Here is a 17,917-nt window from a genome sequence, read left to right as displayed (position 1 = left end):
TTATGGGTCAATTTTACACTTTTGAATTTTTAACACTGATTTACAGTTGTGCTCAAAAGTTTGCATACCCTGGCAGAAATTGTGAAATTTTGGCATTGATTTTGAAAATATGACTGATCATGCAAAATCTTTTATTTAAGGATAGTGATCATATGAAGCCATTTATCATCACACAGTTGTTTGGCTCCTTTTTAAATCATAATGATAACAGAAATAACCCAAATGGCCCTGATCAAAAGTTTACATACCCTTGAATGTTTGGCCTTGTTACAAACACACAAGGTGACGCGCACAGGTTTAAATGGCAATTAAAGGTTAATTTCCCACACCTGTGGCTTTTTAAATTGCAATTAGTGCCTGTGTATAAATAGTCAATGAGTTTGTTAGCTCTCACATGGATGCACTGAGCAGGCTAGATACTGAGCCATGGGGAGCAGAAAAGAACTGTCAAAAGACCTGCGTAACAAGGTAATGGAACTTTATAAAGATGGAAAAGGATATAAAAATATATCCAAAGCCTTGAAAATGCCAGTCTGTACTGTTCTATCACTTATTAAGAAGTGGAAAATTCGGGGATCTCTTGATACCAAGCCAAGGTCAGGTAGACCAAGAAAGATTTCAGCCACAACTGCCAGAAGAATTGTTCGGGATACAAAGAAAAACCCACAGGTAACCTCAGGAGAAATACAGGTTGCTCTGGAAAAAGACAGTGTGGTTGTTTCAAGGAGCACAATATGACGATACTTGAACAAAAATGAGCTGCATGGTCGAGTTGCCAGAAAGAAGCCAATGCCGCAAAAAAGCCCGGTTACAATATGCCCGACAACACCTTGACATGCCTCACAGCTTCTGGCACACTGTAATTTGGTGTAACGAGACCAAAATAGTGTGAGCTCTAAAGGCATGGGGAATCTTGTGAAAATTGATGGCAAGACGAATGCAGCATGTTATCAGAAAATACTGGCAGACAATTTGCATTCTTCTTCACGAAAGCTGCGCATGGGACGCTGTTGGACTTTCCAGCACGACAATGACCCTAAGCACAAGGCCAAGTTGACCCTCCAGTGGTTACAGCAGAAAAAGGTGAAGGTTCTAGAGTGGCCATTACAGTCTCCTGACCTTAATATCATAGAGCCACTCTGGGGAGATCTCAAACGTGCAGTTCATGCAAGACGACCAAAGACTTTGCATGACCTGGAGGCATTTTGCCAAGAAGAATGGGCAGCTATACCACCTGCAAGAATTTGGGGCCTCATAGACAACTATTACAAAAGACTGCACGCTGTCATTGATGCTAAAGGTGGCAATACACAGTATTAAGAACTAAGGGTATGCAGACTTTTGAACGGGTCATTTCATTTTTTCATTGTTGCCATGTTTTGTTTTATGATTGTGCCATTCTGTTATAACCTACAGTTGAATATGAATCCCATAAGAAATAAAAGGAATGTGTTTTGCCTGCTCACTTACGTTTTCTTTAAAAATGGTACATACAGTTGTGCCCAAAAGTTTGCATACCCTGGCAGAAATTGTGAAATTTTGGCATTGATTTTGAAAATATGACTGATCATGCAAAAATAAAAAACTGTCTTTTATTTAAGGATAGTGATCATATGAAGCCATTTATTATCACATAGTTTTTGGCTCCTTTTTAAATCATAATGGTAACAGAAATCACCCAAATGGCCCTGATTAAAAGTTTACATACCCTTGAATGTTTGGCCTTGTTACAGACACACAAGGTGACACACACAGGTTTAAATGGCAATTAAAGGTTAATTTCCCACACCTGTGGCTTTTTAAATTGCAATTAGTGTCTGTGTATAAATAGTCAGTGAGTTTGTTAGCGCTCACGTGGATGCACTGAGCAGGCTAGATACTGAGCCATGGGGAGCAGAAAAGAACTGTCAAAAGACCTGCGTAACAAGGTAATGGAACTTTATAAAGATGGAAAAGGATATAAAAATATATCCAAAGCCTTGAAAATGCCAGTCTGTACTGTTCTATCACTTATTAAGAAGTGGAAAATTCGGGGATCTCTTGATACCAAGCCAAGGTCAGGTAGACCAAGAAAGATTTCAGCCACAACTGCCAGAAGAATTGTTCGGGATACAAAGAAAAACCCACAGGTAACCTCAGGAGAAATACAGGTTGCTCTGGAAAAAGACAGTGTGGTTGTTTCAAGGAGCACAATATGACGATACTTGAACAAAAATGAGCTGCATGGTCGAGTTGCCAGAAAGAAGCCAATGCCGCAAAAAAGCCCGGTTACAATATGCCCGACAACACCTTGACATGCCTCACAGCTTCTGGCACACTGTAATTTGGAGTGACGAGAACAAAAAATAGAGCTTTATGGTCACAACCATAAGCGCTATGTTTGGAGAGGGGTCAACAAGTATTGTGCTCCTTGAAACAACCACACCGTCTTTTTCCAGAGCAGCCTGTATTTCTCCTGAGGTTACCTGTGGGTTTTTCCGCAACGCGTCGCAGATGTCAGCGAGATATCTAGACTGTTAAATATCTGGACCTGTCTGCGACTCCAAATCACGCAATGTGAAATGTGTTTTGACTGAATACAACTGCAGCGTAGACCTACAGCCAATGAGAGAGCAAGAAACGGGGCACGGGAAGTTTCAGAGGAAGGAGTCCTGATGTACCTGCAACAGAACATCAACTAGCATGGCTGCGGTATCAAGAAAGTCTCATTGGACCGAAGAAATGGAGATAAAATTAGTGGAACATTGGCAGGAGCACCAGTGCCTATTTGTTGTTTCCTTTGAACTGTACCACAACCGGGTGGAGAAAGAGAAGAGTTGGAGAGAAATTGCCAATTCTCTTGGACAGTCAGGTAAGCAAATAGGTAGATTTTTCAGTAGGAGGTACTTTTTCATATTGTAACCAATAAAATATATGATGCCTTTAGGCGATTAAAAACATACACATCATATTCTGAAATGCATAACATATGATCATGCATTTGTTTTCGTATCTCGTATCACTTCTCGCATGTACTCTGTTGTGAAACGTAATTTGGAGTCCAGGCAGAGTTGTCAGGGATTCGTCAATAGTGAAATGTTTTGTAATGTGTGTAGTCGTATAGTAGGTATAAGGGTCAAACTGACCCTTTTTTATGTTCAATTTCAAAAGCTTGTAATAAAGGCTCTGTTTGTTTTATCTCTCTACTTTTGCTCTTAAATCTAGACCTAGTCTCAAGTCTAGGTGCCAGCTAACACGAGAAAAAAATATTTTTTTCTCTATCACAACATACAGTTCTGAAAGTCAGAGGACACCCCAAAACAGCTTCAAAAATCTTGTTAAAAAAAGCTTCAAAAGCTTGTAATAAAGGCTCTGTTGTAGTGATGGGAAGATTGGATTATTTTACTGACTTGAATCTTTAAGTCTCAATCAGCAAAATGATTTTTTTTTTCAAATCATTTTCAAATCATTTCATTCTTTTGAGCAGAATTAAATTAATGTTACATTTTCAATAGCCAAATCCACCCCCCAACGTCTACTTATGCAAACTTTGATTATAGTCCCAATAAGGAAAAATTGATAATGCAGCCAAGGACAAATTATGAGAAACAGAAATGATTAGTTCACCTCCGAAATCTTCTTGCCCGAGTCGTTCATTCTTTTGTCACTGCATAGCATATACGGCTGTCACGTGACAAAATAACGAACGACTCGGACCAGAAGACATGAGAGGTGAACTAATCATTTGTTTCCTGTGTATGCAATGCATAGCGTATATGGCTGTCACATGACAAAAGAATGAACGACTCGGACCAGAAGACTCGAAAGGTGAACTAATCATTTCTGTTTCCTGTGTGAGCAATGCACAGTGTATACAGCTGTCACGTGACAAAAGAACGAATGTCTCGGACCAAAAGAGTCGAGAGGTGAACTAATAAGTTCTGTTTCCTGTACAGCGCCTATGCGGTTTTCACGTAACAAACGAATGGTGGTTGCGCAATGCGAATGCACGTCCAACACAAAATGAATGATTCACTCTCTGAAACTACTTGTTCTTCTGTGTCACATAAAAGATTCTTTCAAAATGAAAGAATCGTTCATGAACGACCCATCACTACTCTGTTGGCTCTATCACCCTACTTTTAGTCTTCGATCATTCCATTAGATGGCAGCAAACACTAGAAAAAAATGTCTCTATCACCTTCTATCACAATATACAGATCTGAAAGGCAAGGAGAGCCCCAACTCTGCCCATAGACATCCAGTATTTTTTGAGAAGCCTCACCATAAAACTGTAGAAAAGGCCAAAATGTTATTACAAAAACACTCACTCATAATTTCACACATACACCCCTCCACACACAAAATAAGTTCATAAACAGACTCCCACAAACGCTCATTGACAACAGACACAAATGCAAACACAAGATTTTTTTCGAGTGTTTGCTGCCATCTAGTGAAATGATCTAAGACTAAAAGTAGGGAGATCGAGCAAACAGAGCCTTTATTACAAGCTTATTAATCTTTTTTTGTTTTGTACTTTAAGATTTTGTATGGATGACTTCAATTTCCCTTAAAAAAATAAAAAAATAAAAAAATAATAATCATGAAATATAAAGAAGTCTGGGCCCTTAAAAATAACTGTCTGCATAAATCAATTTATTTCTCATTTACTGGTCTGTCATGTACCTCTGGAGCTCCCTATCTCCTCCTGACAGGCAGGGTCTGTCTGTTTTCTGAAAAATGTTACTTTCTGCCTGTTTTCACATCCGCAAATATGATTTAAAATATGGTTTAAGATGTACATTTACATGCAGAATACTCCAAGCAATGTACTACAAGGCTATACGCATATTAATTTGGGCAAAGTGGTTAACTGACTGCGCTTGCTGAGCTAAAGTAGGAACAACTGATTTGCCCAGTATTGGTTAAGTTACAGTAATGTTATCAGACAGCTACCTAGCTGGCTTTATCAAACCTAGATATAATATTTCCTAATGTCTCACTCTTTGAAATGTACAAGAACGGAGTCCTGTGATGATCACGGCCATGGAGACGAAATTCACTGGAATTTGATACAAGAGTGGGGGAAGTCGAGAAACGGATCGATTATCTGGAGTCACTGAAGAGGGAATTAGCTGCTAATCCGCTAGCAACCAAGGTGGACTTGGAGCACATCTGGGAGAAGCTGGAGGATATGGAGAATCGTAACCGGCGGAATAATGTCCGAATTGTTGGAATTCCTGAGGGAGCCGAGGGTCAGAATATGGTGGAATTCCTGGATGGGCTCTTTCCAAATCTGCTTGACATAACAGGCCATAAGCTGGAAATCGAGCGAGCTCACAGGGTCCCGGCTCGGCGATCTGCAGAGGGAGACAGGCCTCGATCAATTCTGGCCAAATTTCTGAGATCATCCGATAAAGATCTCATGTAAAGTGAGGCGAGGAGTAAAGGAAGGCTTTCTTGGAAGAAACACAGCATTTTCTTTTCCCAGACTGTACGAATAGGACAAGAGAGAAATGTGATCGATTCAACATTCATTTGACCGTCCGAGGGAGCCGAGTGCCTTTTGTTTGGAGTTTGGTTTGTGTAGCAGCACTCCTCCGGGACAGTGTTGTGGATGAATCTGCATGTTCTTTGTGCTTATGCCTCCTTTTGGTTGGAGTTTGTTTTGTGGAGTATTTCTTGAAGGACATTGGAGTGATTGGGTCATCTGTTGCACTTTAGATGATGTTTAGATGATGGCACCGAGTATGGCTGCTGCACTGCGAGCTCTGACCCAATATTGCAGTTTTTTGTTTGTTTTGTCTTCAATTCTTACGTTTTTTGTCTTGGATGTTATCTGCCTTATTGTCTATGATAGACAAACACTTTTGGACATTGGTTCTGCAATAGCACGCCGAAAACCGGACTTTATATACCTCAATGCCGACCCGCTGTTTTCACACAAGACAGCGAAGCCCTTTGTTTGGGCTGCCCGGCCATGGAAACGCAGCCGGAAAAGAGGAAGGAGAGCTTCGGAATGCGCAGACCTCCGCTTTTAATTCCAGGAACGCGGAGGAGCATAAACAAGCCAGTTATGCCCTCCGCAAAACTATCAGAGCAGCCAAACGCCAGTACAGGGACAAGATTGAAGGACAGTTCAACACCACCGACTCTAGAAGCATGTGGTAGGGAATTAATATCATCACGGACTTCAAAGGGAATAAAAACTCTGCCGTGAACACCGCTGCCTCTCTCCCGGATGAGCTTAATACTTTTTATGCTCGTTTCGAGGGAAATAACACCACCCTCGCGGAGAGAGCTCCCGCGGCCGAAGCTACAGAGGTTAGTTCACTCTCCATCTCTGTAGCAGATGTAACCCGATCTTTCCAACGGATGAATATCCGTAAAGCCGCATGTCCAGATGGTATTCCGGGCCACGTCATCAGAGTGTGCGTGAACCAACTGGCTGGTGTTTTTACAGACATTTTCAACCTTTCCCTCTCCTTGTCTGTGGTCCCCACATGCTTTAAAATATCCACCATTGTGCCTGTACCAAAGCAACCCAAAATCACTTGCTTAAATGAGTGGCGTCCTGTTGCTCTGACCCCCATCATCAGCAAATGCTTTGAAAGACTAATCAGAGATTACATCTGCTCTGTGCTGCCTGCCTCACTGGACTCACTGCAGTTTGCATACCGCAACAATCGCTCCACTGATGATGCCATTGAATCTACACTACACACTGCTCTCTCCCACCTGGAAAAAAGGAACACATGTGAAAATGCTGTTTGTAGACTACAGCTCAGCATTCAACACCATAGTGTCCTCCAAGCTTGATGTGAAACTCCAGGCTCTGGGCTTAAACAGCTCGCTGTGCAGCTGGATCCTGGACTTCCTGTCAAACAGACTCCAGGTGGTTAGAATGGGCAGCAACATCTCCTCATCACTGACCCTCAACACTGGAGCACCACAGAGCTGAGTTCTCAGCCCACTCCTATATTTCCTGTACACACATGACTGTGTGGCAACACATAGCTCCAATATCATCATTAACCATATGCTGATGATACGACGGTGGTAGGTCTGATCACTGACAATGATGACACAGCCTACAGAGAGGAGATGCACACTCTGACACACTGGTGTCAGGAGCACAACCTCTCCCTCAACATCAGTAAGACCAAGGAGCTTGTGGTGGACTTCAGGAGAAAAGACAGAGAACACAGCCCCATCACCATCAATGGAGCACCGGTAGAGAAAGTCAGCAGCTTCAAGTTCCTCGGTGTCCACATCACTGAGGAACTCACATGGTCCATCCACACTGACGCCGTTGTGAAGAAGGCTCACCAGCGCCTCTTCTTTCTGAGACAGCTGAGGAAGTTTGGAATGAACCACCACATCCTCACATGGTTCTACACCAACACTATAGAGCATCCTGACTGGCTGCATCACCACCTGGTACGGCAACAGCACCACACTCAACCGCAAAGCCCTGCAAAGTGTGGTGCGAACTGCCAGACACATCATCAGAGGTGGGGGGGGGTACGTCATGCCGGGGGCCATGAGGCAATGCAGGGAGGAGTGTAGCGCTGAAGAGTGCGGGGCCGGGCCGGAATGATACACGCACGGACCCCAATCACCCTGAGGCGGCAAGAACCGGCTTGACAATATAAATAATAGTTTAATACTAAACCAAAACACACAAACATAAACACATACAGGGCAGCTGCCTGTAATTCTCTCTCTCTCTCTGGAATTGCTGTCTCCAGTCGCCTTTATCCCTCACTTGCCTCATCAGGCTGATTGGGGTCCGGGCATTCATCATACCGGCCCCGCCCTCCTCCACGCTACAATAGTCTAAAATTCTAGCAAATCGATTAAGCGGAGTAATTACATCTTGTATACATATAGATCAAGTGGGGTTTATTCGTGGTCGTAGTTCTTCCGATAATTTAAGACGTTTCATAAATATTATGTGGTCAGTAGCAAATGATCAGACCCTGATTGCTACCATCTCACTTGATGCCAACAAGGCATTTGATAGTCCCAATTCACCCTATCTTTTTAAGATTTTTTACATTTACAGGTTTAGGAACACTTTTATTGGTTGGATTAAGTTACTCTATAAACATCCATCAACGGCAGTGCAAATTTATGGATTAATTTCAGATTATTTTTGTCTTGGTAGGGGAACCTGGCAAGGCTGTCCTCTCTCTGCTTTGCTGTTCTGTCTTGCCCTGGAACCATTAGCAGTCCCAAAAAGAAAAGATTTTCTTGGTATTGGTGCATAAACTTTTACTCTACGCAGATTATATATTATTATTTGTCTCCGACCCTAAAAGATCTATTCCAAGCCTCCATAGAATTATTAATTCTTTCTCCAAATTTTCAGGATACAGGGTGAATAAGCTGGAAGCTCTTGCTCTGACAGCATATTGCCCAACCACAGCTTTCCAACCTGGCGCCTTTCAATGGCCCAAGCATGGCATTAGGTATATGACCCATTATTGAAAATGTTCTCGTGTGATGTTGATAGGTGAGCGTCACTACATCTGTCTATGGCAGGGGAGGTCAATGTTATAAAAATGAATTGTATCCCCAAACTCAATTATTTACTGCAGTCTCTCCCTCTAGAAATGTATATTTCATATTTTAAACAATTTTATAGTATATCTAAGTATATTTTTTTATTTGGAATGGTTTAACAACCTCAGTTACATTTCAGTAAGTTACATAGACCAACTGACAAAGGAGGTTTAGGCCTCCCTTTATTACTATGTTTTTAATCTTAGACACATGGCCCATTGGTCTCTTCCAACAGAGAGAGCCCCTCCCTGGTACAACATTGAACAAGCAACCCTTGCCCCAATTTCACCATTGCAAAATCTTTCTATCCAATTGCCAATAGAATTAAAAACACATTCCATTATTTCACACTTACATTCAGTATGGACAAAAGTTTCCTGTATGTTCAATTCAGTTTAAGATTTCAGTTTAAGATTTTGCATCGTTTCTACTGGGCTCCTCCTAGATTGTTTAGGCTTGGTTTAAAAGACACACCTACCTGCTGGCGATGTCAGTTGGAGGATGGAGATATGGCCCATACTCTGTGGTTCAGTGCTAAGATTCAAGAATTCTGATTAAGAGTTAAAATTTTATCTGTGAGGTTTTAGATACTCAAATTTCATTCTGCCCTAAACTATGTATATTGGGTTATGGGGCGGTTATTGAAGTAGGTGACAAATATACAAAAATCTGGGTCCAAACTAGTGTAATTCTTAGCAGAAAGATAATTCATAGAGGATGGAAGTCAGTTGCCGCACCCTCATTTCAAGAATGGTTCACCGAAATGGGCAGGGTGGCGTCATTTGAAAAGATGTCATTTAAGCAACTTGGCAGAGTGGATGCATATGGTAAGAAATTGGACAGGTATTTGTCCTTTCTGGAAGGCTCTAAGTGAGGACCATATAGAAAGAGACAAAATTGTGGTGTGTTGTAGTAATTGTGGATTCTGTTCTGTTGAATTCTTTTTTTTTTTTCTCTTTGTTTGTTGGTTTTTATATTTTTTATTTTCTTAAATATTTATTTTGTTTGTTTGTTTATATGTGTGCATGGTGTAATTTAGGCTTTGACCACAGGGATGTCTGTTGAGGGACAGGGTGGGGTTGGGGAGGGGGAAATAATGGGGGTTAAAGTTGATTCTCTGTGTGTGTGTGTGTGTGTGTATATATATTAGTGCCCGACCGATATTAGCCTTTCACCGATATATCGGTATCGGCGTATATGTTTACCGATATGCGCAGATGCTAAAACTTTTTTTCAGAACATACAATGCAGAAAACAATGCTTTAGAATTGGTGTCATAACGTAATTTGTCCAGCAGAGCGCATTCTGACTCCACTGTTTACAGAGCTGACTCTGAGCTGACGGTGGCTCTGCAGAAAGGGCAGAGTTAAGCGGTGCAGAGTTAGTTTGTCAGTGCAGTCAGTAATGTAGCAGATTGAAAGGTAAGCAGAGCATCTTTTTGCAGCTCAGCAGACAATGGTGTGGTGGTGGATTGTGTCTGTTGAGTGTTGATTTCACGCTATGTTGTTACCTATTTGGTGAGACGCAATGCTGGAAAGTAAATAAACAACATCCGTCTTTTACTCTCTGTGACAACGAGCTTATAGCTAACTAGCTAACCACGTACTTTCATTGCTTGTCAGCTGAGTAGAAGCTAATGAGTAAACATGTATTCACCAAAATGTTTTGTTCAGGATTCACAGTTTGGTACCCCCTTCAACCAAACAATTCCAGTTGGTGCATTTATAAAATGTAATATTTAAAAGTCTGGTTTTCCACCGTTGAAAGTTTCCCCTGAACTTGTATAGCAGAATATGGTGTAACACCATTGCCGCTGTTATATCTTGTCTCAGCAGGTGTAAATGCTTCTTGTTTTACAACCTGCCAATAACTGACTGGCAGTATTAAAGTCAGCATTTGACTGATACTAAACAGTAATACTGATGTTTATTTAGCTATTTATTTTATTTTTATTTATTATTTTAATGGTCAGCAATTGACACTAAACAGTACTGATGTTTATTTAGCTATTTATTGTATTTTTATTTATTCTTTATTTTCTCAGTGTTCATTTCTAGAATTTGTTGACAATGTATAATAATAATGTCAAATATTCTTTGATAAAAATATTTAAGAAAGCAGCCTTCTGAGTACTTTTGCATAGTCATATTGGCGCAAAATTGGTGAACAATCCACATAGAAAATGTCTGTTTTCATTCCGGCTCAAAAATTAACTATATCGGCCACCATATCGGTAATCAGTGAATTTCCCCCCTCTAAAATCGGTATCGGTCGGGCTCTAATATATATATATATATATAATATGTTTACTCTGTTTTTTTAATAAAAGAATCAATAAAAAAAGTGTTAACAAAAAACAAGGCCCTAGCAATCAGCTTGCACTGTATTCACCAAAATGCCTGGGGACTACAGTTGTCAGCATGTGCTGTATTAGCCAAACATATAGCTTCATCACTACTGGGGATAGGGACTTTAATGTGCTTCTAATAAACGCAAATAGAGGCTAGATTTGCAGTCACATTTGAATTTTTCAAATTATTTAAAAAAATATGCCATGGCAAAACAGTGTTCCAAGGTATAAAAATATGGAATTTGTCTTTGCCTTCAACCAAACAGTAACCAACTGTGATTAATAATGAAAAAAGCTAGACTGCAACAACGCCCTTTATTGTAAATTCAATTAGAACTGTACAAAACCATCTGAAGCCCTTAGTTACATTAATGCTACACAAATAGTATTTAAAGGAATAGTTCACCCAAAAATAGAAATTCCCATTATTTACTCTCCCTCATGATATCCCAGGTGTGTACGACTTTCTTTCTTCACCAGAACACATTTGAAGAAAAATATCTCAGCTCAATAGGTCCTTATTATGCAAGTGAATGGAGATTTCTCTTTTGAAGCTCCAAAAAAAAAATCACAGACAGTCAGCATAAACGTCATCGATATGTCTCCATCGATATGACATTAATAAAATGTATGTCTTTTAAAGCAATGTGATCACTTTGTGCAAAAAAAAAAAAAGATCAATATTTAAAGGGATAGTTCACCCAAAAATTAAAATGCTCTCATCATTTACTTACTTTCTTCTGCAGAACACAAATTAAGATATTTAGAAGAATATTTCAGCTCTGTAGGTCCTCACAATGCAAGTGAATGTGTGCCAAAATGTTTAAACTCTAAATCCACATAAAGGGAGCATAGAAGTAATCCTTATGACTTCAGTGGTTAAATCCATGTGTTCAGACAGGATATGATAGGTGTGGGTGAGAGACAGATCAATATTTAAATCATTTTTTGTCATAAATTCTCCTCCCTGCCCATTAGGGGGTGATTTGCAAGAAGGATGTTAATCACCAAAAACAGAAGAAGGAGAAAGATAAAGTGAAAGTGGAAACTGACTGAACAGGAAGGAGAATTTATAGTAAAAAAGGACTGAAATACTGATCTGTTTCTCACCCACACCTATCATACTGCTTCAGAAGATATGGATTTAACCACCAGAGTCACCTGGAGTACTTTTATTTTCCCCTTATTTGGATTTTGGAGCTTAAAATTTTTGGCACTTATTCACTTACATTGTATGGCCCTAAAGAGCTGAGAAATTATTCTAAAAATCTTCAATTGTGTTCAGCAAAAGAAAGAAAGTCATACACATCTGGGATGGCATGAGAGTGAGTAAATGATGAGAGAATTTTATCATTTTTGGGTGAACTATTCCTTAAGTAATTTTTAACTGTAATCAAATGCTTCCGGTAAGCTTCACAAGAGGGTAGAGTCCAAGTGGTCTCTAGTGTGATGTATTCACATTGGGCATGGTACAAAGGTAATCTCATGTTCTCCTCTCGGTTGAGACATCCAGGATAGGCACACAAATGCACCATTGTGAGTAAAGAAACAGATAAATACAGATACCAAAACCAATCAAGCTACTGTACAGCGTTCCTCCTTCACACTTGTAAACAGTACTGCTCTTCTGGCTGTGACACACTTGCTTCAGTTCTAGCGTGTTTCAAATTGCCAATGCGATTACGTCACACACGCATACAGCTGCTGACTGGAAGCGATGCTGTATAACAGGGGTCCCCAAACTATGGCCCTCGGGCCAAATACGGCCATCCAAAATGCTTTGACCAGCCCACGGAACCATGCCTGTTACACGTTTTGAATAGGGATTGGCATTTTGTCTACTCGACGAGTACTCGAAGGGCAATGACATGTAAATAACTGTATATGTAATTACATGTCAGACAAACGTCAATGGCTGCTGGACTGCATCTTGTTGTTCCAGTGTATCGTCTATTCATTATTATAGGCTGTTATAAAATAATCTATTACATATTGTACAAAAGATTGCATAATCAAAATATAATGCATCATATTTTGTCATTATGTGAAGATTCACTGCCCAACTCAATGAAAGAATGTGCACAATGTGCATCGGTCTTTTCTTCCTTCAGGTTACCGTAGTAATCTTAGTAAGTGCGCACCACTTTTTTTTAGTGACTGTCTGAACCGTCTATTTTCAAATCGCGGTTGGATTAACAGGAGACACCATAACCATCGTGTTTTTAATATACGTGTTAAGTTGAAGTTCAGTTTTGAAGATGCTGCATTTAGTTCCATTTAGCTGCGCTCTGTCTAGCTGTTTGAAACACTCGCCGTGCATTGAGTCCACTGCCACACACGCCTGGTAGGAGTTTAACGGTCCTACACGGCCAAAAATTTGGAATAATGTACAGATTTTGCTGTTTTGGAAGGAAATTGGTACTTTAATTCACCAAAGCGGCATTCAACTGATCAACAAAGTATAGTCAGGACATTACTGATGTAAAAAACAGCACCATCACTATTTGAAAAAAGTAATTTTTGAGCAAATCTAGAAAGGCCCCATTTCCAGCAGCCATCACTCCAACACCTTATTCTTGAGTAATCATGCAAAATTGCTAATTTGGTACTAGAAAATCACTTGTTGAAAGCTCTTTGGTCCGTTAAATGAAGCTTAACATTGTCTTTGTGTTTGTTTTTGAGTTGCCACAGTATGCAATAGACTGGCATGTCTTAAGGTCAATATTAGGTCAAAAATGGCAAAAAAGAAACAGCTTTCTCTTGAAACTCATCAGTCAATCATTGTTTTGAGGAATGAAGGCTATACAATGCTTGAAATTGCCAAAAAACTGAAGATTTCATACAAAGGTGTACACTACAGTCTTCAAAGACAAAGGACAACTGACTCTAACAAGGACAGAAAGAGATTTGGAAGACCAGATGTACAACTAAACAAGAGGATAAGTACATCAGAGTCTCTAGTTTGAGAAATAGAAACACCTCACATGTCCTCAGCTGATAGCTTCATTGAATTCTACCTGTGCAACACCAGTTTCATGTACAACAGGTATACAGGCCTTATGGGAAGAAATTGCAAAGAAAAAGCCACTTTTGAAACAGAAAAACAAAAAGAAAAGGTTAGAGTGGGCAAAGAAACACAGACATTGGACAACAGATAATTGGAAAAGAGTGTTATGGATCTTAACCCCATTGAGCTTTTGTGGGATCAGCTAGACTGTAAGGTGCGTGAGAAGTGCCCGACAAGACAGCCACAGCTATGGCAAGTGCTACAGGAAGCTTGGTGTGAACTGTGACCTGAGTATCTGGACAAACTGACAGCTAGAATGCCAAGGATCTGCAAAGCTGTCATTGCTGCACGTGGAGGATTTTTTGATGGGAACTCCTTGGAGTAGATTAAGAAATTCTGAAAAAAAAAATTCAAATTGTAATAGACATTTTTCATGTTATTAATGTCCTGACTATACATTGTTATCAGTTGAATAACACTTTGGTGAATAAAAGTACCAATTTCTTTCCATAAGAGCAAAATCTATACATTATTCCAAACTTTTGGCCGCCAGTGTATATGTCCTATTATTTGTATGTCTATTTATACTCTTACCTTGTTTTATATTCTCACTGTAATGTTATGCGTGCACTTGTTTCTCCTATCACCAAAACAAACAAAAAAATCCTTGTGTATGTGAGAACACTTGGCAATAAAGCTCATTCTGATTCTGATTCATGTGTAAAAATGTTGAACAGTTTAATAGGGAAAATTATTTAACGACCAGTAATTCCAGCATCAACTAGCAGTATCAGAATCGTTTAGTCAACTAGTCTCACACATCCCTAGTTTACACCTGTATTTAGCGCTGACCACTTGTGATCAGATCACCTGAACACATCTTAATTCCAGGTGTAAACGGGGTCTGAGATAATCAAATCACACATCAGCAGTCATTAATAAAGAATCAAGAATGGACACAAACCTATTTGTTCCTCAGTTTCTTCATCTTTCACTCTGTGTGGTTCTAGATAACACATGTCCTCTCTCTCCTCTTTAATAAAATCCATCTTTGCAGTAGTATGTCAGAAATTGTTGACACACTTGAAATTTGTCCTGCTCTTCTGGAAACTCTTCTTCAGTTCAAAGATTACAGGAATATTCAGAGCATTTATTGGTGAATTGCTTTGGGAGTGGATTCACAATCACTGTGTGGCAGTGATGACCAGACCTGTCAACATTAAAAATAAATGTCAGAATTTAAACATTTCTGTATTTACACATTTAAGCTTTTCTGCTTTACTTTTTACATTTCTGTATTCATCCTCATATTTACTTATTTTTTCCTTATTTTCTGTATTTGTATACTTATATAACAAATCAATAAAAAGACAGAAATGAGGAAAATGAAGGAAGTAACATGAAAAGACTTTGCAACCTTTTTAATTCTCATGGGTCTAAGGCTACAGTCAAATGTCAGAGTCGTTATCTCAAATTCCACTCACACTGACATCTATATGCAGATGATCCAGAAAATAACAATAACCCTTGCTTAAATGATTGAAATGCTTACTTTTAGGCCCACATCAGGGTTTAACACTATAAATATCTTTATATCTTCAATTATCTTTGTGTATATTGGTTGAAATTAAACATTATTAATATCAAAACTTGCAGTGAGGACTTAAAAAGGCATCTATCTGTCTATCTTATATTATATTTGTTATTTATGCTATTATTATTATATTTAAGGCATCGAATTGTAGAAGTGAACCAGAAACATCCTCACATGCACCTCCAGCAGTCGGATACACAACATACATAAAATATAAGGAGAAAAAGTGTTCATGTAACTCTGTGTGTAACCAGATCTCTGCTAAACCGACAATCTGAACACATCAATTCAAGTAATCTCAACATGACGGAAAGTAAAAACAAAATCTGTAAATGCACTTTACACAAAAACAAAATCTGTAACTATTCTAGCACTTCATACACAACCGCAAAATGATTTCAATAACATTACCTATGTTGTTTGAACACATTTGTAAAGCTTTGAAACACTTTTGAACGTTTTGAATTGTTGTGTTTTTCACTCTAAACGCTGCAACAACAGAAAAGAGCAGACCAACTTGTCGCAGCGCAGCTTTTTGACGTCACAATAACAGACAACTGTTTGGGAAATCAAAATAAAAGTCTTTTAAACTATTTCTTAAATCACACAATGAATAATAAAACAATGTACACAACAATAGTGTGGGATTAAGGAGAGATAATTTATGAAATGTAATATATATATATATATATATTCTAATATTAAAATATATGTATATTGATGACATAGTTCAGGGGTGGGCAAAAAAGATTTTGGTTCATGGGCCACATTAGGCTTTAAGTGTAGGATGCCACATTGTATTCCTTTTGAGCTAATTTTTTTTGCATTGATTGGTTCTTGTATCTTTTCAGCCCAGATATAGCCGTGTGCTCTTTCTAATGCTTGATGCACAATTTTCTGAAAAAAGTCTACAATTGCCTGAAGTATTGATCAAAAAAGGTTGATACTTTTCTATCAGTCATTACAAAAACTTTTATTTTTTTAATTCACACACTACATCAGGGGACGGTATTATTAAAAATAAAATAATGCTGGAAAATTATTGGAAGATTCTCCTGAAGTCCACTATCATGTCCACTGTTTTGAGCGTGTTCAGCTCAAGCTGCTGCCTATCTGTCAGAAAGCCGGTGATCCACTGACAGATTGGGGTGAGCATGGAGAGCTAGGTCAGTTTGGTTGAGAGAAGATCAGGCATGATGGTATTGAAGGCTGAACTGAAGTCCACAAATAGAATCCTTGCATAAGTCCCAGGTCTGTCGAGGTGTTGCAGGATATAATGCAGTCCCATATTGACAGCATCATCCACAGAGCTGTTTGCTTGGTAAGCAAACTGAAGGGGGTGCAGCAGGGGTCCAGTGGTGTCCTTCAGGTAGGCCAAAATCAATCTCTCAAATGACTTCATGACCACAGACTTGAGAGGGAAAGGTCTGTGGTCATTAAGTCCTGTTATTTGGGGTTTTTTGGGGACTGGAATGATGGTGGAGAATTTGAAGCAGCAGGAAACTTCACACTGCTCCAGTGATCTATAGAAGATGTGTGTGAAGATGGGGGCCAGTTGGTCGGCGCAGATTTTCAGACAGGCAGGTGAAACACCGTCTGGGCCTGAAGCCTTCCTAGTCTTTTATTTCTGATAGCCCTGGCACACATCCTCCTCACAGATCAGAAGTGCAGACTGAGTAGCAGGAGGGGGGAGGAGGGAGGTTCCAGGAGGTGTTGGTGTGTGTGTGAAGTGAAGATCGGGGGAGGGGTGTGAGACTGGGCTTTTCAAACCTGCAGTAAAACACATTCAGGTCATCAGCCATTTGTTGATTCTCTACAGAGTGAGGGGGTACTTTGTGATGCTTTTCAGGCCTTTCCACACTGATGAAGGATTGTTGGCTGAAAACCGTTTTTTCAGCTTTTCATAGTAGCTTCTTTTAGCCACTCTGATTTCCTTAGTGTGTTTCTGGCCTGGTTGTACAATATTTTATCTCTGCCAGGCTTCCAGCTATTCAGAGCGGATCGCATCGTGAATTTAACGGGGACAATGAGAGACGGTGGAACATGCTTTTAAATCAGTGAAGGTTGGTGTACAGATGTAACAACGTTAAAGAAGATATGCTGTTCTAATTTGGAAGCGCTCTTTATTAACTGTAAGCCTTTCTACTCACCGTGGATGTCTTCCTCATTTATTCTGGTGAGAGTTTATATGCCAGGTCTCCTAAGCAACCAAATTGGCCTGGTTGCTAGGGAGGGTCACATGGGGTAACCTCCTCGTGGTCGCGATTAGCGGTTCTTGCTCTCAGTGGGGCCCGTTGGATCACGGAGAGTAGTGTGTGGATCGAGGAGAGTAGCATGAGCCTCCACATGCAGAGTCTCCGCGGTGTCATGCACAATGAGCCATGTGATAAGATGAGTGGATTTACTGTCTCAGAAG

At 39.8% G+C, this 17,917-nt stretch overlaps 2 protein-coding genes across 8 annotated transcripts in view; both read right to left on the bottom strand.

Annotated features, from left to right (window-relative positions):
- Positions 1–16,039, bottom strand: part of LOC127440837 (gastrula zinc finger protein XlCGF8.2DB-like) — a 62,926-nt gene extending 46,887 nt beyond the window's left edge. For 2 of the 7 annotated variants that reach the window (XM_051697802.1, XM_051697804.1), the window contains exons 1-2: positions 15,913–16,039; positions 14,872–15,117 (exon numbers count right to left, since the gene is read on the bottom strand). In XM_051697802.1, the coding sequence (XP_051553762.1) occupies positions 14,872–14,956 (85 nt within the window). In that variant the 5' untranslated portion in view covers positions 14,957–15,117; positions 15,913–16,039. Of the gene's footprint in view, positions 1–14,085; positions 14,304–14,501; positions 14,548–14,871; positions 15,118–15,912 lie in introns of all 7 variants that reach the window. The other 5 variants (XR_007897200.1, XR_007897201.1, XM_051697805.1 and 2 more) reach the window with 5 other exon arrangements.
- Positions 1–17,917, bottom strand: part of LOC127440889 (gastrula zinc finger protein XlCGF7.1-like) — a 151,688-nt gene that overhangs the window by 126,086 nt on the left and 7,685 nt on the right. The gene's annotated exons all lie outside the window — the stretch shown is intronic.

Source organism: Myxocyprinus asiaticus, chromosome 5 (assembly GCF_019703515.2).
Source record: "Myxocyprinus asiaticus isolate MX2 ecotype Aquarium Trade chromosome 5, UBuf_Myxa_2, whole genome shotgun sequence".
Lineage (NCBI taxonomy): Eukaryota > Metazoa > Chordata > Actinopteri > Cypriniformes > Catostomidae > Myxocyprinus > Myxocyprinus asiaticus.
The sequence above is the reverse complement of the archived record's forward strand: the minus strand, read 5'-3'. Positions and strand labels throughout refer to the sequence as shown.